This window comes from Nelumbo lutea, chromosome 7 (assembly GCF_056320005.1).
Source record: "Nelumbo lutea isolate HS-2025 chromosome 7, American lotus-T2T, whole genome shotgun sequence".
Classification (NCBI taxonomy): Eukaryota; Viridiplantae; Streptophyta; class Magnoliopsida; order Proteales; family Nelumbonaceae; genus Nelumbo; species Nelumbo lutea.
In genome coordinates this window covers 698957-720027 of record NC_142690.1, presented here as the reverse complement: position 1 = coordinate 720027, position 21071 = coordinate 698957, and the positions used below count along the sequence as shown (strand labels likewise).

Sequence of the window (21071 nt, the reverse complement as noted above, 5' to 3'; positions counted from 1 at the left end):
TTGGGTTGAAAAGGCTCACTACATCCTGAGGAGAGTTCCACCTGCAACCAAAAAAAGAGCAAGAAAAACTCCCAAACAAAGAGCACACAAGGACAATGGATCAATAAGTGAGGGAGGGATTCACCATTTGCATAACAAAGATAGCACACATGAGGGGAGAGGCATATATGTGGCCTCCTCCCAACCAATCTTTTAAAACGCAGAGGCATTCCACTACCAAGAGGCTTGAAGCGTGGTTCAGAACATAGGGGGCGTAAGCCTCCCAAACACAAGGAAGTGTAAGCCTCCTTAAGAGGAGGTGGTCAAAAAGAAGGGGGAGGAGGAAGAAGAGGGAGGGAAGATCTTTTTTTAATAAAAATCTTTTATTTAAGAAGTATAAAGATGCATAGCACTAGTTCAGAGGTGTCGGCACCTCTGGCATACACTTGCCTGAAGGCGGGCCTCCAGGCGTACGCCTCCCACGCCTTTTAAAACACTGCTCCCAACATAGAGCTTGAATTTTGGGTGGAATGGGCTTACTCCAAATTTCTTTCATGAAGAAATCCTCCCCCCCCCCTAGATGTTTGCACAAGGGAGTTGAAAAAAGAAGCACAAGAAAAGGAACCATCAGAAGAGGTGGACCAAAATCTAGTGTCCTCCAAAAGTTGAACCAAAAAAAACTGATTTGAGATTGTCAAACAACCATAAAAGGCTCTCACATTCATTATCCCTCAAATCTCTCCTGAAACCAAAGTCCCAACTTACACTGGATTGATAGAAGGTGACGAAACTTGAAACAGGTCACTGCTTATAATTAGAAACCAAGTAAAGATCAAGGTAAAGGGAATAGAAAGGAGTATCACCAAGCCAAAGATCTTCCCAAAAAAGAAACCTAGAACCACAACCCACATCAAGTCCAATGAAATTGAAAAGAGTTGGATATACCTCTTGAATTGCTTTCCAAGGAGAGTTCAAGGTTGATGTTGGAGCTACCTTTGCATCCCAACCGTTATTCATCAGTCCATGAATGCTTTCAATAACCTTCTGCCAAAACCTATCTCTTTCCAATGGAAACCTCCAAAGCCATTTTCCTAGCAATGAAGTATTTCTTTGAATTAAATTCCCCAGCCCTATCATGTAGATTTGTTCCTACTTTACAAGATGGTCTCTTTTTTCATCCCCAGGCTCCCAAAGAAAGTCCCTCATAAGTTTCTCTAACTCCTTTGCTACTCTCCCTAGGACTCTAAAGGTGGACAAGAAATAAACTAGTAAGTTAGCTAATGTTGCTCTTATCAAGGTTATCCTTCCACCAATGGGTAAGTAGTTCCTCTTCCACATAGCCAACTTCTTTGTGAATCTCTCACCACTAGTTTCCAAAAAGCCTCTGATCTTGGGTTCCCTCCCAAGGGTAGTCCTAAGTATTCTAAAGGCCATTGCTTGATCTCACACCCTAAAGTCTCGACTATTACTCTCAAGTTTCATCTTCCAAATTTATTCCTACTACGATACTCTTTCCCCAATTAATCTTCAAAGTGGAGACTGATTCAAGGGAATTGATGACTTCTCGCTGATTTGATATAGAAACTTGGTTATCCGCGAACCACAAATGTGTGACTGCAACCTCCAATCTTCCAACCCTCCATCCTCTAAACAGATTATTTTGATCAGCCTCCGAGATCATCCTACTTAGGGCATCCGCAATTAAGGTGAATAGGAGGGGATATAGGGGATTCCCTTGTCTCAACTCTCAACCCCCTTTTTGCTGGAAAGTAATCTCTAGTCATACCATTAATCAGAATTGAATATTGTACATAACCTAAGCATCCCTTCATCCATATCCTCCACCTCTCCCCCAACCCAATTTTCTCCATGATTTGCAGAAGGAAAGACCAATCCACAAAGTCATAGGCCTTCTCTATGTCAAGCTTGCACACCAAACCACCCCTCTCTCTCCTCCTCTTTTCTGCTACATATTCATTGGCCAACAAAATCTGATCTACAATCCATCTCCCTTCAGCAAAGGCTCCTTGATGTTGTGAGGTTACCAAGGGCAGTACCTTCTTTAGTTTCCCTGCTAGAATTTTTGCTTTTATTTTATAGGGATTTCCCACTAAGCTTCAGGTAAATACTCTTAAACTGGTCAACAAAACTCTTGACACCTCTTCCCTGGTTGTCTCTAGACCATCCACTTCCAGCCTATCAATGAGGTTTATCCTCTTCTTCCACTGGCTAAGGAATGAAAAAGTTTCGTATTGCCATCCCCTTCTAGAAGCCATTTGCATCTAGACTTTTGCCTCCAGGAGATCTCTTCCTTTCTAAGAACCTCTTTAAACCACATTTAGCCTCCATCTTTCCTCTATCTCTTCTCCACTCAACATTCTAAGAGCTTCTTTCTTATCTAACTCCTCAATTCTTGAGAGAATTCTTTTTTTCTTTTGTCTCCTCCACCTTCCCAAAGAGACACTTATTACAAAACCTTTATTATTTTCTTTTAAACCCCTCAGTCTCAAGAAGTTAATCCCTTTCTTCACTCTTCTTCTCCCTATCTTCTGCCACCAACGTTTGACATTCTCCGACATTCTCCACAAAGGTGGAGTCCTCCAGTTTCAAACCTAAATGGAGAGGCGCCGCCAAACAAGTTTCTTTGGGCTATGCAAATAGGGCAATGGGTTGGGGTAACTCTATCTTTCTGATAATGCTTTACATCAGGTGCCCCCTAGAATCTTCCCAGAGAAAAGATCCAAGCTATTAACTCCTTGTCTAGCTAAAGCATCAGCCATACTCTTTGCACTTCTAGTAATCCATTGAAGTTTACAAGCACATATCTACAGTCAAGCGTCTGATTCCCCTCAACATGTATCTATATTTCCATGTTCCTTGAGTATTGTATCTCAGCTAACCCACCACTACTATAACTGAAACAAATAACCACACTGCTGTCCTACGAACATAGTGGGGACCACTGCAGTGGGGCCCACATCAGTGTTCTCTACACTCCCCCTCAAGTTGGGAGTAGATATCTATCATCCCCAACTTGGATAGGTCTATCTCTAAATTCTTCCTTGGTACAGCCTTGGTGAGGATATTCGCGAGCTGCATATTAGATGTGATGTACGGAAGACACACTTCCTGTGATGTGACCCTTTCTCGCACAAAATGTCGATCAACTTCGATATGTTTAGTTCTGTCAGGCTGCACTGGGTTGTGGGCTATATTAATAGCTGCCTGATTATCACAACACAGCATTAAGGACTTTTCATAGTCAATACCCAACTCTTCAAGTAGTGACCTCAGCCATAAGATTTCAGCCACTCCATTAGCCATTGACCTGTATTCCGCTTCAGCACTGGAGCAGGAAACAACACTCTGCTTCTTACTCCTCCAAGAGACAATGTTACCTCCCACTAGGGCACAATATCCAGAGGTAAACCTTCTGTCATCAACACTTCCAGCCCAATCGGCATCTGTATAGACTTCCACCCGCATGTGATTATTGTTCTTGAGCAATATACCTCTACCCGGGCATCTCTTCAAGTATGCTAATATTCTCTCTGCTGCAAAAAAATGAGAAGTTCTAGGGGAGTGCACGTACTGGCTAACAACACTAACTACATAGCTGAAATCCTGCCGAGTGAGGCAGGAGTAATATAAGCTTTCCAACCAACCGTTGGGTGTATCGAACGGCTTAACACCCAACTTTCCAATTTCCGCCAACAGATCTAGAACATATTTTCTCTGAGAGATAAAAATCCCCTGCTTGGATCTAGCAACCTCAATACCCAAAAAGTACCGTAATGCACCAAGATCTTTCACCTCAAACTCTTGACAAATGAGCTGTTTGAGGGACTCAATCTCATGACTGTCATTTCCTGTCACCACAATATCATCAACATATACTGCTAGTAGTGTCAGAGAGGACTCCACCCTCTTAATGAATAGTGTATGATCTGACTGGGCCTGTACATAACCTAACCTTCCAAGGGCTAATCTGAACCTATCAAACCAGGCTCTAGTGACTACTTCAAACCATACAATGCCTTGTTCAGTCGGCAAACCTTCTTACCTGTCTCTGTATCATAGAATCCAGGAGGCAACTGCATGTAAACCTCTTCTTGTAAGTCTCCATTCAGAAAGGCATTTTTAACATCCATCTGAAACAGGGGCCAAGAATGATTTGCTGCAAGGGATAACAAAACTCGAATGGTGGTCATCTTGGCTACTGGGCAAAGGTCTCCAAGTAGTCTATACCATAAGTCTGAGTGAACCCCTTTGCAACCAGTCGGGCTTTGTACCTTTAATAGAGCCATCAGCATTATGCTTCACAGTGAACACCCATCTGCATCCCACCGGTTTCTTCCCTTTTGGTGGGTCCACCAGTGCCCAAGTATTATTCTTCAACAGGGCATCCATTTCGACTTGCATTGCATCTTTCCATTCTGGAACTGATAAGGCTTCTTGCACTGTTCTTGGAATAGGGACATCGGCAATGGAAGTGAGATAGGACCGGTAAGATGGTGATAGACGATCATAGGATAAGAACTGTGAGATGTTGTGAGCTGTAGAAGTGGTGCAATGTTGTTTCCCTTTGCGAATGGCAATAGGGAGATCAAGGTCATCCACAGGAGGGGAAGCGGCAACAGTGAGAGGTATCTCGGTAGACTCTGGATCTGGAGGCGCATAAGGAACTGGAGCTGGCCAGGACTGCCGAAGACTAAGATCAACCTGCCTACATCGCCTGTGATAAACTCTCAACTCCAGCTCCCTCTGACCACCCTCACCACTACAACCTTCATTACCCAGTGGAATAGGTAAAGGACCAGCCCCACTTCCACTCTCACTGCTCTCCCCCTGAGGAGAAACCCTAGGATAATAGGGTGTCTCCTCAAAGAATGTGACATCCATGGAGACAAACCGCTTCCCTGAAACCGGATCATAGCAGCAATAACCCTTTTGAGTTTGAGCATAACCAAGGAAAATGCATTTGGAGGCCTTAGGTTCAAACTTGAAATGATGAGGCCCGAGAAGCTGAACGAAACAGGTACAACCAAAGGTTTTAAGGGGAACAATGAACAACTCCTCGTCTGGGTATAGAAGGGAAAAGGGGGTTCTCATATCAAGGACCCGGGAAGGAACTTGATTAATGAGATAAACTGTCGTGAGGAATAGCATCACCCCAGAAGCGAATATGTACATTAGAGGTAAACATAATGCTTCTAGCCACCTCCAAGATATGCCTATTCTTCCTTTCGGCAACGCCGTTCTGCTATGGTGTATAAGGGCAAGTGCTCTGGTGAATAACTCCATGGCTAAGAAGGTAGGAGGTTAATGGCTAAACAAAGTATTCCTTTGCATTATCAGATCTAAGGACTTTGATTTTGGTCCCAAACTGAGTGAGAACCATCTGATAGAAGTTTTGGGTCAGAGCAAGAACCTCATCCCGAGAACGCATAAGATAGACCCAAGAAAACCGGGTATAGTCATCAACACACAGTAGAAAATATCTATACCCACCCATAGAAGAGATATGATATGGCCCCCAAACATCAGTATGCACAATATCAAAAGAGGAATTACTCCTTTTATTACTTAAAGAATAAGAGGTTCTACAATGTTTGGCAAACTCACAACTCTCACACCTCAACTTTGATAACTCAACAGACTCAAATAAAGAAGGAAACAGACTCTTCAAAGACTTAAAAGACAAATGACCTAATCGGTTATGCCAAAGCATAACCGAACTCACAGACTGGGAAAAAGGTTACTGAATAGTTCATGTGTTTGGTAATACTACTAAGTGAAAGCAGGTTAGTATCAAGCTTAGAAACATGCAAGACAGAAGATAAAGAGATAGTATCCGATAGCTTGATGTCCCCCTTGCCCGAAATGGGAACAAGAGAGCCATCAGCAATGGATACTCTATCTCAGCCAGAGGACAAGTGATAAGAAGTGAACAAAGATGGCAAGCTAGTCATATGGTCAGATGCACCTGAATCTATTACCCAGCAGTGATCAGTATTACCTGGAGCTGAAGCATGGTAAGTTGAGGCTCAAGTACCTGAATGTGCAAATGCAGATATGGCAGGAGCTGATGGTGACTGAGATGGCTGAGCTGAACTCCCAACTTCCTTTTCCAACTGTATGAGGGCAGCCCGAACAGCAGCTAAAGTCTCCAAGGATGTGCATGATGAGGATGTTGAATCAATGTTCACTGCCATATGAGCATTACCCTTCTTATTTCTTAGTTTTGCTAGGACCAAGTGAGGATGTAGCTTCCAACAAGTATCTTTTGTGTGCTTGGGTTTCTTGCAATGTTCACATACCAGATCCCGTTTATCTTCCTTCTTCCGGTCCCTTTCTGAGTCACCCCCTGGCTTGGATTTAATAGCTGTCAAGGCTGGGAAAGAGGGTTGAGGCTGCATCAAGACTTTCCTCCTAGTCTCTTCACTATGCACTAGGGAGTATGCTTGAGAAAGGGTCACACTATCTCTTGTCAATATCTATTGTCGCACAATGTCATATTCTGAATTCAAACCAGCCAGAAACTCAAATACCCTATTCGTCTTGACTTGGTTTCTGTGAGTCTATGCATCTTTGGGACTCTCCCACTCAAGGGTCTCTAGATGGTCAATCTCATGCCACAAGGATTTCAAGGTAGAGAAGTAGACAGAAACTGGCTTCTCTCCTTGTTTAAGGTTGTTCACCTCACACTTCAGTTCATAGGCTCTGGCAACATTAAGGGGTTGGGAATAGGTTTCTTTCACAACATCCCATATCTCTTTGGCTGTCTTTGCCTACAAGTAATTTCGGCTTATATGTGGCTGCATAGAATTACACAGCCATGCCATAACTAAATAGTTCTCTTGAACCCACTTGGTGTATGTTGGGTCCTCTTTGGAAGGTTCTTTCACATCTCCCAAGAGGTAACCCAGTTTTCCCCTTCCTCCAATAGCCATCATGGCTGATTGCGCCCACTCCAAATAATTTGACCCATCAAATCTCATGGTTGTAATCTGAAACCCGGTTTCAGATACACTACCATACTGTGGTTTCCAAAACTACTTTCTCCCTGACCCTTAAACTCCATCTTTGATCAAGATTCAGTGGCTACAAACTGTTATAGCAATTATACCAGAAAACAGAGTCAAACAAGTAAGTCTGAAATCTGATCCGAAACCAACACAAATCTGATCTGGTCTGAAATCTGATCTGATCCGATCTGAAACCAACACAAATCTGATCTGGTCTGAAATCTGATCTGATCCGATCTGAAACCAACCCAAATCTGATCTGAAATCAATCGCCTATCACAGTATATGCAAGAAATCAACTCAAATCTGATCTGAAATCAATCGGCATGCACAGTACCAGGCAGCCTATCAATCTGAGATGCTATTTTCTGAAATCACTACTGTGGGGCCCACTGCTGCGAGAGAAAAAATAGGGTTTCAACTGTAGGTCTGAAGTAAGTGCTCAGCTGCACTCTCCAAGCAGTCCGCACAAGTGGGACTTGTCGTAGGGCAATATGAAACCCTAAAAACTAATCACCTTTGAAGAAGGGGGTTCGGCCCAACAGTCAAACCCTAGAAACAAACTTAAACACAGTTCGGCAAGCCAAACCCTAGAACAAACTTGAACACAGTTCGGCCCCTCTTTCTAGATAGGTCCAACCTATCTCGCTGCCTCTTCCTGATTACTGTCTTCTAGGGTTACCTGAACCCTAACCTTCGCTGCCTCTTCCTGATTACCAACTCTCTGCAAGCCGCAGCAAGTCTTCAACTGCTGCGAACCTCTCCTGGTAATATCCAAGATTCAGCCACTGAAAAACTTCTTCAAAGCTTTCAGCCCTAGCTAGTCCTCATGTGGTCGGCTGGACTAGACACACATGAGAAGCCCTAGATAGGCTCTGATACCAAGTAGAAGATCAAGACTGTAATCAGTCTTGAATCCTAAAAGGTTTTAGGTTTGCAAAACAGAAGAGAAAGTGAGAGAAAGGAGATAGAATAGAAGAGAAACAAGAGAACACAAGTTGTTGAAAGGAGGGATAGATTCTTACTGATCTGCCGCCGCCACTCTCTTAATATTTATAGGTTATGTTTAGTACATAATGGAAAGGACACATCTGCCCTTGGTACTTACATAATAAAAAAAGTAAATAAAAACTGAAATAAGTAACAACTGAATTAACAAACTGACTCAAACTGACACTACTATAACTGAAACAAATAACTACACTGCTGTCCTACGAACACAGTGAAGACCACTGCAGTGGGGCCCACATCAGTGTTCTCTACATTATGTAGATTGGTAACTGTTTCATTCCAAAACCAAACAGCAAAATAAGAATATGTTTGCATCTGAAAAAGCATAACCAGACAAAGAACAACGGAAATAAGATAATACAAGTTCAAAGGAACAAGTATTTAGTGGAGAGGAAGGGAGGAGGGATTATGTGGGGTCTAATTCCAAGGGTAGTGTTTGATGTATTTAGGGGAAAGGAATGCTAAGGTCTGTTAGAACTCCAGTACTTCAATTCCTGATTTGTTGGGGAGAATCAAAGGAAAGTTGTCTTCTTGGTGCTGACCGCTGAGGCCATAAGGAATTTGAAGGCCTGAATTGTGGCTGGTTATTCTATAAAGACATGTTGTTCTTTTGCTTAATACCTTGCTAAGAGACATGTATAGTCCAGTCTACTCTTTGTAATACTTTTTGAATATTAATACAATACTTCACATTTTCAAAAAAAAAATTTTGGTGAAGGAAAGCCTTTTTTTCTTTTTTCTTTTTTTTTTTATGGATGTGGGCATTTTCTTTGCCTAAACAATGACATAATAGAAGGGTTTAAACCCCTAAAGCACAAGGCAAGGCATCTCTTTCTCCTCTTATTCATTTATTTATTTTTTGATAAATTGAGGCATTTCACTGGATGGAAGAATGAGGCCTTAACCTCACAAAAAGCATTTTCAATAAAAATAATAAGCAGTAATTATTAAGTTTTTGCATTTTTACCAGTAACAATTAAAATTAAGAAAAAAGCATCTTATGTTTATGGGCCTAATCAGTAACATAACTAAAAAAATGATACATTTTTTAACTTTCAGATTTTTCTCAAGTCATTTATAATGTTCATGAATCACGATGCTCATGTCTCTAACTTGAAATGTAAAAAGGTGAAGTTCATGCCTCACACCTCATGAACATATAACTCAGTTTATAGTTGCACCTCAGTACACCTTGGCAACACCCCTTCCAGAATAGGAGTAGCTTCCTATGCTACATGGACTTAGCTACAGGTATGCATCCAACAGTCAGATTTGTCTGACATCAAAACCTTAGGATATGGGGACTTGGCTAAATTAACCGATCAATTAGCACTGATATATGGACAAATCATGTAGCTGACCCCACATAGTCAGGACAAGGTCTAATGTATATGGGCACATATACATTAGACAATGTATATTAATTTCCAAGCATGCGAGTAATCTGTGTTTGATTAAGATAAACAATCATTGACATAAAAATAAAAAATAAAAAGCATCAACAACAAACCAAATAAAACTTAAATCAGATTGTAGTATCATAGTTAAAAATCCATAACATAATGGTTTATAGAAAATACATATTTTATGAGGCTAAGGAGGCATTCTTGGTACAGTATAAACATCCAAGCTTCAACTTCTAATTTTAATATACATTTTAGCACATAGTTTAATAATTTATGGTTGCTGTGTCTAATTAACAGGATACATACCCAATCCACCAAAAGTTGACATGAAAAAAAATTGCTAACAGTTATGGCAAATCCAGCATAAATCCCATACCCAAACCCATGGGCCATGTCAACAGAGGTACTTGGGTAATGTGAGTCAGGTGTAGCTGGTTTCATGCTTTTGCTTTAGACACCTAATACAACAACGGGCATGCAATAGTTCCCAGGGAACAAAACAGTCATGCACTTCTGTCCTTAATGATAGAAACTGGAATTCTTTAAAATTTTAAACTTTTGTAGGACTTGAATACCTTTCTCAACTTTAGAAGAATACATACCGGCATTTGAGTTGTTGAAGCTGCAATAGGAGTCTTCAAGCTCAAAACTGCACTAGCAGAACCGGCACCCTATCAAAGAGAAAACATTATTTGATAAAACCATCTCCTTTATCCATATAAATGGCCAAAGCATTTCATGTTATAAATATATATCCAGCCTTATATCAACAGAACCAAAAATGATAAACATTGGAAGCAATTAATTAACTATTATTTTTCAAGTCTGAACATACAGCATATGAGATATGACACTATATAAACATGCCAAATCCTAAGCACAATAGCAACGCAGTTGGACAAAGTTACTGCTGAGTGGACACCACAGAGCTCATCCTCCCAAACATGACTCAGGAAAATTGGCACAAAAGTCACAAAGACAAAAGCATTTTCAAATTTATTTTCCCCTTCTTGGAAAAAAAAGGAAAAGAAATGTCTTTGACTCTCTGTTACCCTTTTTTATTGGTAATGGTTGAGTTTCATTGCTTGTAACAAAAATGATGAGTTATACACAATAGGTGCCAAGCACCACAAAAAATTGTTGACTGGCACTCTGCAACCTATTCCCTGCCCAGTTCCCCTCCCTAATTACAAGGAATCATCTTACAAAAAAGGGCCACAGCTCCTGGCTGTTATTCCTTAATTAGCAGTATTACCACCTTAGAGCTTCCCCACCACCACTAAGAGGGCTTTCTACAACATGAATGTTTTTGTTTTCATATTTTTTTTGGAATTGCCACGTCAGCAAAAAAACAAGAACATGTTTTTGAACTCTATTTTTGTTTTCAAAGGGAAAAACAGGTTGGTTTTATTTCAAAAAACAATACATGTTTATGGAACCAATAAGATATTGGTGTTTAGAATAAAAACGAATTTTCTAGTATAGAAATTATATGATTAATGGAGCACCATGTTGAATAATCAGATGAAAACATGCATTTGAAACCAGATTCAAGAACATGTTTTTGGTTTCAGTTTTGAAAACAAAACACACACACACACCAAACAAAGAACATGCTTTTTGTGTTTTTGTTTGAAGAAACAATCTGCTTTCAAATGAGATGGTTTTAATTTGTTTTTGGAACCAGCAACAAGAAAAAACAATTCACATTGTAGAATGCCCCCTAAGTTGCTAAAATCAAGTATCTACCCAGCCTCAGTCCTTAAAGGACTGCAATGCTTCAGCTTTTATGGCATCGCCAACTCCTATAGGTCCAAAAACCTAAAACTATCTCTGAATGCCCCCACCAATGCCTGTTAACCCAGGGTTACCCCAAGCAGCACCCATCTATGTTCAACTTGACTTGGTAATTTTAGATATAAACCAGTAAATGGAAAATCTAAGGTTCTTTTTACACTTCTTCATAAGCACTATCTAGGACATGACCTTTAAGCAACTACATGCTGATAGGTAATAATACTGAATTGCTGATAAGGAGGCTACTAATTCTGGGTCCAATCACAACTGCCCAGTCAAAACCAGAGTACATTTGAAGTAGGATTCACCTTGGCTCTCTACCCAAATCAAATAGATCCATCCTGAATTCTGGGTGATGGTGTTTGGGCTTATTCAGAGTTTAGTCTAGGCTATGGTTGAGAAAATGCTCATCCAAGATGCTCTATGGTGACACTTATCCAAAAAAAAAGACACTCTATGGCGACCTACATTAGATACAAGATAGATATTCAGATTTATTAGGTAACAAACAGCACCTTAGCAAGGCCAGGAGGAACAACTGTTACGAGATCTTCAAGTGACTCCACTTTGTCTAATGGTAGAGAGCTGTAGAGCTCATCAACATCACTGAATTCTTCAAAATCCTCCTGCAGAAACGACAACAGGTGACAAAGTCAAAACTATAACAGGCAATTCAAAATCCATCATTTACATTAAAACCAAAAAGAGGTAAGATGAAAAAAAAAAAAAAAGAGGCAACATGTATTCATTATTCAAAAACTTTACGTTACATAGAAAGAAAATGGATTGCAATGGGAGTAATCAAATAAATGAAGAAATTAGATTGCTCTGTAATACACACCTGGTTGCGTTCAACATAGTCATCCAAAAAGTCTCTTACATCATTGACCTGCTCAGGACTCAATTCATCATTATCCAGCAATCTCAAAATCAACTCTAACTTCATTATATGAGCTTTATGCCGAGCAATAGAGGTCTCTAAATGAGTCTGCAAAACAAAGATCATTCTTTAATAAAAATAGAGACAAAAAAAAAAAAAAAGAGCAGGACCTTCTAAGACAAGCTGTTTTCGTTATACCAGTCTGGGTGGCCTTGCCTTCCCTTTCTTCACAGAGAGGCCCTCAATATCAGCTTCAAAGCAATCAATTTGAGATTCCAGCTCTGAAACCTATTAATAAGATTAAAGCAAAATACAAATAAAGTTGTTTTTAAAATAACTTTCTAGAACATTAGAAGCATGGAGAAAAGAAATTACCTATTAAGAAACAAAAATAAAAATGTAAAAAAAAAACACAAAAATGCCATCATTGAAGATGTTCATGGGTATGAATAAAAAATGACAGAAGAAAAAGATGACAGTAATTTCCCACAGTTCAGGGCATGAAAAACAATGCCTTAATGCCAGCAGCATATTTACAATACTTTCCACTTCTGCAAACTCAAAAAACCTTCAGAAAAATATTAAAACCAAGATAAACTTTGTTGGTTGTAGAAGAGCGCAATTCTGTCAGGGGAACAGCTAGGCTGCTTCCTCCACTATATATATTGAGAAATGGTACAGTATCAAATTAGCCAAAAAACACGTACAAGTTGCTGCACACAGGGATTTTACAATAACTGCCCATAAAACCTTATACTTCAAAACCTGTTTACAAAAAGATTATCCTATACAAAAAGGGAGCTTAATTTCAATCTTCAACATGTTTACAGCAAGCCAAGAAAACATTTTTTCCCACCATTTTCTGAAAGTGTCTACAGAACTCTTTTTGTTCTTCTTGCATTTGACTCCATGCCAGTTTCCCCTCTTAGATAAACCTCCAACTCTCTAACCCTTTACAAAATCCACCACCTATTCCAGATAGCAGCTTTTCACTTCACATAAGTTCCAGACTTGTGACCAGATTTCAAAAGAAAATCTGCAATGCAGCAAATAAGTGATTTACTAATTTTGTTTGCTCCACAGAGAACACAGTTGGTGGAGTCCAGCAGCATACCTTCCTTAACAGATTGTCTCTGGTTAGTATCCTGTTCAAATATGCCACCCACACAAAAAAGACCACCTTAGTGAGGACATTCTTGCACCAAATAATCTTGACTAGGATCATCTGGTCTTCAGATCTAGAAATAGAATTGTACAAAGATTTAATGAGAAGTTTCCAGATTTTTCCCACTTCCAAACTCTTCTATCATTCCTTCTGATATCCACTTGAGTGCTATACAGTTTGTGCAACATTTCCATGTTAAATCTACCTCCCAATCATTCAATTTCCTTCTGAATTAAGGGACCCATATCACATTTCGATTCTGCATCTGCATACAATCTGCCACACAAGTTTCCTTATCCACAGCAAGCCCAAAAAGAGCAGGAAATTTTTCCATGATTCTATCAATGGCCTATTTTCACACCATACATCCTTCCCAAATTTCACACGAAGTCCATCTCCAACCTTGAACCTCAACCATTTAGAGTAAGAATTATAGGCTTTCCCAATGCCTTTCCAAACGAAGCATCCATAGGATTGATTTGGTACCCCCAGGGTCCCATCCCATGTTTCTTCATCCATATTTAGCTACCACCACCCTCCTCCATAATCCCCCTTCATTCTCACCAAACCTCCAAAACCACTTTCCCAATAGAGCAATATTTACATTTTTCACCCCTCTCACACCCAAACCTCCTTGATGTTTAGGCCTGCACCTTATTCCAACTGACCAAATTATACTTCTTCTCCTCATCCCTCCACCCTCTCCATAGAAAGTCTCTCATTTTCCTTTCTATAATGTTAGCCACTCCAGTTGGTATTGGATCAAAAAGAGTAAATGCATAGGGAGAGAAGACATCACACTTTTGATCAAAGTAATTTTGCCTCCATAAGAGAGAAACTTGGCTTTCCAAGAGGCAGCTTCTTATCAATTCTTTTAACAATTGGCTTCCATATCGATTTAGAAGGTCACTCCAAGATTGTAGAGTGGATCCACAACAAAATTGAGAGCCTGGGAAATACACCCATAGAGTAAAGAAAATAAGGAAATTGGCAAGATGAGGAGCAATTGCTCAATGGGTTCAAATATCAGCAAACACATTAGTCGACAAGTTAGTCGAATAAGGAGCAGAAAGGGAAGACTGGTACTGGGGGAGCGTCCCTATGGATTGTCTGGTTGGGGAATTGTAAAAGGACAAGATACTCTAAGATTTGGATGTTTGGGCTGACAATTGCGGGGTGCTAAACATACATTCTTTTGTACATCATTATTTTTTGTAATTAATAAAGATCATCACCACCAATGTGAGCTTGTCTTACACCGACAATCCCATGCCCAGATAAAGTAAGAGGGTTGAGTCAGGTTGGCAACCAACAATTAAAGCTTTGGCTAAACGCTTATAGTTATCCATGAAAAAAATATTAAAATCAAGAACCCAGAATTTGTTCATGTGCACATACACACACTAGCTATTCAAGCAAACAAACAAATGCAGAGTCATGTACAGACTAATCAATCCATATAGACAAATCCTTGGCATTTTAGCCTATCATCATTGTCTATGAGATAATTAGGGCAACCAACACGCAAATGCATATTATTAAACAAGAGAAATATGTGTGTTGGAAGGTGGTGGAAAAGGGGAGAAGCGAACAAGGTGGAAGACAAGGCTGACAACTTAGAGATTTCAACAACTGATGTGCCACACAAGGATGAAGGGAACTTAGCAGCAACATTAAAGGATGATCAAGGTACACCCATTCTTGCAAACAAATCCTTTCAAAAAAACAGGCAGGTAAAGAGTTTCGGCTTGGAGAGGCAGGTTTCTTCTTTGAAGGCTTACAAGAAAACACCCAGAAAGGAAACTGTACCAAAGTCACCCCCAGTTGTAGGGACTGATAAGGCTTTGATTAAACCAAGTTTACCCCAACAACCAAACCAAACAAAGGGAAGGAGTTCTGGTCAGAATTCTATCACTGATATCCCAACACAATCTGTTGACTTTTCCCCTCCTATCAGGCCAGGTATGTTTGTCCATTCAGGTTTTGTTACAAATCAGGGTTTTGTGCCTGAAACAGGTATCTTGGCATCACAGCTGAAGAGAACAGCCAGAGGTGAAGGAATAGAAGTTGAAAGGGTGAGGTTAGAAACAGAGGAAGAAGTTGAGTTCTGGTCAGAATTCTATCACTGATATCCCAACACAATCTGTTGACTTTTCCCCTCCTATCAGGCCAGGTATGTTTGTCCATTCAGGTTTTGTTACAAATCAGGGTTTTGTGCCTGAAACAGGTATCTTGGCATCACAGCTGAAGAGAACAGCCAGAGGTGAAGGAATAGAAGTTGAAAGGGTGAGGTTAGAAACAGAGGAAGAAGTTGAGTTCTGGTCAGAATTCTATCACTGATATCCCAACACAATCTGTTGACTTTTCCCCTCCTATCAGGCCAGGTATGTTTGTCCATTCAGGTTTTGTTACAAATCAGGGTTTTGTGCCTGAAACAGGTATCTTGGCATCACAGCTGAAGAGAACAGCCAGAGGTGAAGGAATAGAAGTTGAAAGGGTGAGGTTAGAAACAGAGGAAGAAGTTTCATTGTTAGAAAAAAGACAAGTGGAGGAAGTGGAGGAAGTGGAGAGAATTTGGGAGAAAATCATTGTTTTGTTGGAGGAATATAAACAGATAGAGGAGTTGTTGGAGGCAACACCAAAAAAACTAGAACCCTTAGAGAGTAACTGTTATGAGAAGAAAGGACGGGGTAAATCAGTGATGTTAGGAAAAGAAACAATCAAAAGCAAAAAAAAAAAGAAAAGGTCCGAGGTGGAAAGATTAATTTCAGACATAGAAGGGGACTTAGAATTTAGTGGAAGAGGGGAGAGGAGGAAGGCTCTAAAGTAAAGGAAAATGGAAAGTGTGGAGGGTATCTTTCTACAATCGAGCTGATGAAGATCATTAGCTGGAATGTGAGGGGTCTAGGAAGTGCAAGAAAAAGGAGGGTGATAAAAGATCTGTTAAAGAAGGAAAGGTCTGACATTGTATTGATAGAAGAAACCAAACTAGCTGATCTAGACAGAAAATGGGTTAAAATGTGTGGAAAGCAAGAGGTGTGAGTTGGTGCTCAACTCCCTCTTGGGGAGCCTCTGGGAGGATAATTACTCTTTGGAGAGAGGATGTGGTAGAACCATTAGAGGAGCTGATAGGTAATTTTTTTTGTATCACTAAAGTTCAGGATGATGGAAGATGGTTTCATTTGGGTATTAACCAATGTGTATGGGCCGAATAATTACAGAGAGCGGAATGAACTATGGGAAGAGCTCTATTGAATTCAAGGACTTTGGGAAGGCCCTTGGTGCTTGGGTGGAGATTTCAATGCAATAAGATTTCTTAATGAGTCAAATAATCCTCAACAACCTATAACAACTAGCATGAGGAGATTGAGAGATTCAATGAATTTATCAACAATTGTACTTTGAAGGAGTTCCCTATGCTACATGCTAGCTTCACTTGGTCCAACTTCCAAGAGAATCCATCTTGTTCAAAACTGGATAGATTCCTTTTCAATGAAAGTTGGGAAGCACACTGGAGGGGTTTGGTGGCTAGAGCTCTGCCTAGAGTTACCTCGGATCATTGCCCTATAGAGTTAGGCCAAGAGACTTTTGGGATTGGACCTAAACCCTTTAGGTTCGAGAACATGTGGTTGACACACCCGGACTCTGTGCATAAAGTGAAGGAGTGGTGGAGAGAAGAGATTAGGGGAGTAAAGTGGAAAGGGGTTAGATTCCACAAGAAATTAAAAAAGTCTGAGATCCAAAATAAGAGATTGGAACAGAGAGGAATTTGGGAGATTGGAAGAATTAAAAGCCAGATTGACATCCCAAATCGAGGATTTAGATTTAAAGGAACACCAAATGACCATGAGTGCACAAGAAAGAGAATTGAGATGGAAGTTGAAGGATTTGGAAGAGGTTCTTTTTTTTTTTTTTTGATAAATGAGAGTAGTTTTATTAATTCAAAAAATAGTAGTACATTCAGCCTAGGAAGAGGCACGAGGTGTTACCTCCCCCTAGGACTGAGTCATAAACACTAAACAAACACAAGCCTGAAACAGTGTTACAAAGTGGCCCAAAACAGATCTCCCCTTGACACCCCTTGCTTGGCCAAAGAATCAGCCATTGCATTTGCTGGTCTGCTGACCCACTGAAACCTGACTGACATATTCCTTGTCAGCCATTTAACTTTCTTTAACAGATCACTGTAGCCCATACAAGCTATCTTTGGACTTGTCAACCAACCCACTACTACCTTGGAATCCCCTTCTACTATCAAATTATTCACTCCAAGTTGACTGGTCATCTGTATACCCTGTACCGCTGCTAGTATCTCTGCCCTTACAGAATCACCAACACCCACTGGTCCTGAAAATAAAGACAACATGTTGCTATCTTTGTCTCTCAGAATCCCTCCTATTCCAGATGGCCCTGGGTTACCTTGGCAGCTACCATCAAAATTCAGTTTTACCACTCCATCCGGTGGGGATTCCCATTCAGCTTGTGACTTGTTCTTTGTGGAGACTATAGAAGCCACTGCTGCCCAGTTTCTCCATAAATCATCAAACGAGTAATCTGCCAACAAGTGTGAAGATTTTAGCCACAAGACTGCCCTTGTCATTATGCATTCCTTGATTTCAGCAAGACTTCTTTCCTTTTCTTGAAATATTCTAGCATTTCTCTCCTCCCATAAAGTCCGCAAGGTAGCGGCTCTGATACATTTCCACATTAGCTTCCCTTTTTTGTCAACCTCACAAAGGCAGCCAGAATGAACAGTAAATTTACTTCGGAGGGCAAGTTCCACCTGCACCAAAATAGTGCAACAACCCAGTAGTTCCAAATATTGGCAGCAAAAGAGCACGATATCAATAAATGGTTACAGTCCTCACCCTTCACTTTACACAAGAAGCACCAATTTGGGAACAAACACAAGGTTTCTTCTTTTGCAAGTTTTCCACCATATTGATCTTACCCAAGTAGGCTACCCAACAGAACACTGCTATTTTAGGAGGAATTGGCCTTGACCAGACCTCTTTAACAAGGAACACCTTAGAGGAGGGATTAGAGCAGAGGGCTTTAAAGAAAGAAGCACAAGTGAAGGGGCCAACCGAGGTTAGAGACCAAACCCTTTTGTCCAGGTTAGGGGGGTCCAGGCACACTGAGTCTAGAAGCAACAAGAGCTCTGAAACGCAAAGAAGTTCTTCATCCCTTAACCCTCTTCGAAACCCAAAATTCCAGTTTAAATCCAAAGGGAAAACCGGGGGGGGAAGAAACCATGAAATTGGATTCTTTTTAAAGAGGGAGATGGAATAGAGAGAAGGAAAGCAGTCTTTTAGGGGTTGAGTGCTCACCCAAATATCTTCCCAAAAAAGAATGGGGTTTCCAGAACAAGCATCATACCTTACAAATCTGAGGAACTTTGGGAGAATGCCATAAATAGCCTTCCAAGGTGTTGTGAGCGAAGCCCTTCAGGATACCTCCGCATCCCAACCTGATTCAGAACAACCATGGATACTCTTCACTACTTCATGCCACAACCTCTCCCTCTCCAAGGGCCACCTCCAAAGCCACTTACCTAAAAGAGCTTCATTCTTACTCACAACATTCCCTAAGCCTAGGCCTCCTTCATTTTTGCTTCTACTCACCACCTCCCACCTAATCAAGTGATCTCTTTTCTCCTCCCCAAGTTCCCATAAGAAGTCCCTCATCAGTTTTTCCAACCTCTTTGCCTCCCTTTTAGGAATTCTAAAGACTGACAGGAAGTATAAAGGCAATTGGCTAGAATTTCTTTAATCAAAGTAACTCTACCTCCTATGGAAATATAGTTTCTCTTCCAAGTTGTCAATCTTTTTTCAAACTTTTCCACCACCGGGTTCTAAAACCTACTTTCTTTTGGATTTGCGCCTAAGGGAAGTCCTAGGTAGGATAGAGGCTACTAAGACCAAGTGCAATCTAACAAGGATGCTATAAACTCCATCTCCTCTTTACTCAAATTTATTCCCACAACACAACTTTTCTAAAAATTTATCTTCAAATTTGAGGCCCTCTCAAAGTGAATTATCAAATCCTTCAGATTTCTTACCTCCATCAGATCACAACCATCACAAAAGATTATTATGTCGTCTGCAAATTGAAGATGGGTTACTGAAACTCTATCTCTACCTATTCTCTACCCTCTTAAGGATCCGGCCCTGTCCACTTCTAAGAGAAGTCTACTAAAAGCATCAGCAACTAAAGTGAATAGGAAAGGTGACATGGGGTCACCTTGTCTCAGACCCCTGCTAGTTGGGAAGAAACCGTTAACTACCCCATTGACTAAGATGGAGTAATGGCAAGAGGAAAGGCAACCGTTTATCCATTTGCACCATCTATCCCCAAACCCACGCTTCCTTGGCACGAGTAATAAGAATCTCCAATCCACTAGGTCGTAAGCCTTTTCAAGATCTAATTTACAAACATAACCTTTACGACCCGATCTCCTCATCTCCTCCACACATTCATTTGCTATTAGGATCTGATCTACTATTTGTCTCCCCTGAACAAAAGCTCCTTGGGCTTGGTTGATAAGACAAGGAAGCACCTTTTTAATCCAAAGATTAAGACCTTAGCCACAATCTTGTATACACTATTCACCAAACTAATAGGTCGAAAGTCCTTTGGATGCTTGGCCTCTTTCTTCTTGGGAATTAAGGCTAAAAAAGTAGCGTTAACTCCACGAATAATCACTGAATTATCCTCGAATTCCTTGAAGACCTCAATCAAGTCTTCCTTGATTATGTCCCAACAATCTTGAAAGAAAGCCATTGTGAAACCGTCCGGCCCTGGTGCTTTAGTTCTGTTCATGGAGAAGAAAGCTTTGCTTATTTCTTCCTCCTCAAAATTCCTTTCTAGCCAACTTCTACTCTCTTCTGGAAGCCTCTGCCAGGTCACACCTTCCAACTCCACACTAGGACCTAGGGGCTTCCTTAATATGGATTTGAAATGGTCAACAAAACAATTGGCTATCCTCTCTTGGGAATCAATGACTAGTCCATCCACTTCCAGTTTGGAAACTAGGTTCTTCCTTCTCCTTCCATTGGCTAGTTCATGAAAAAATTTAGTATTCCCATCTCCTTCCTTGAGCCACCTGCATCTAGACTTCTGTCTCCAAGAAATTTCTTCTCTCAAAATGACTACATCTGACTCTCTTTTCAGTTCCATCTCTGATCTCTATCTTGAGAGTTTATGACTCTTTGGGATTCCTTTGCATTGAATTCCTTTATTTGGGTCATCAAAGTGGATTTCAATTCTTCTATTCTTCCAAAATGCTCCCTATTCCAATCCTTCACATGTGCTCTCAAACTTTTTAGTTTTTTAAGAAATCTTACTCCTTTCCACTTCACCCCCCGTAGGTCTTCTCTCCACCATTCATCAACCTTCTTTACAAAACCCGAGTGAGTTAACCACATGTTTTCAAACCTAAAGGGTCGGGGTCCTTGCCTAAGCGGCTCTTGTCCTAGGCCAATGGGGCAATGGTCAGATGTGACTCTAGGTAGAGCTCTTGTTATCAAGTCCTCCCACTTGCTTTCCCAGCTTTCATTGAAAAGGAACCTATCTAACTTGGAGCAGGTTGGTGTCTCTTGAAAGTTGGACCAAGTATAGAGGGCTTGCAACAATGGAAGTTCCTTCAGTTCACAATTATTAATGAAATCATTGAATCTCCATATGCTAGTTGTAATGACCTGTTGGGGGTTATTTCATTCATTCGAACAACGAATTACATTGAACTCCCCCCCAAGCGCCACAGGCCATCCCAAATCCCTTGAATCCCATAAAGTTCTTCCCAA

The 21071-nt window shown here is 40.6% G+C and overlaps 1 protein-coding gene across 8 annotated transcripts in view; it reads right to left on the bottom strand.

Annotated features, from left to right (window-relative positions):
• The window catches only part of LOC148844480 (uncharacterized), a 62958-nt gene that overhangs the window by 17753 nt on the left and 24134 nt on the right, over window positions 1-21071 (bottom strand). For all 8 annotated transcript variants that reach the window (XM_088954690.1, XM_088954694.1, XM_088954693.1 and 5 more), the window contains 4 exons: window positions 12300-12389; window positions 12063-12209; window positions 11737-11847; window positions 10027-10095 (listed from right to left, as the gene is read on the bottom strand). In XM_088954690.1, coding sequence (XP_088810816.1) covers window positions 10027-10095; window positions 11737-11847; window positions 12063-12209; window positions 12300-12389 — 417 coding nt within the window. The remainder of the gene's footprint in view (window positions 1-10026; window positions 10096-11736; window positions 11848-12062; window positions 12210-12299; window positions 12390-21071) is intronic.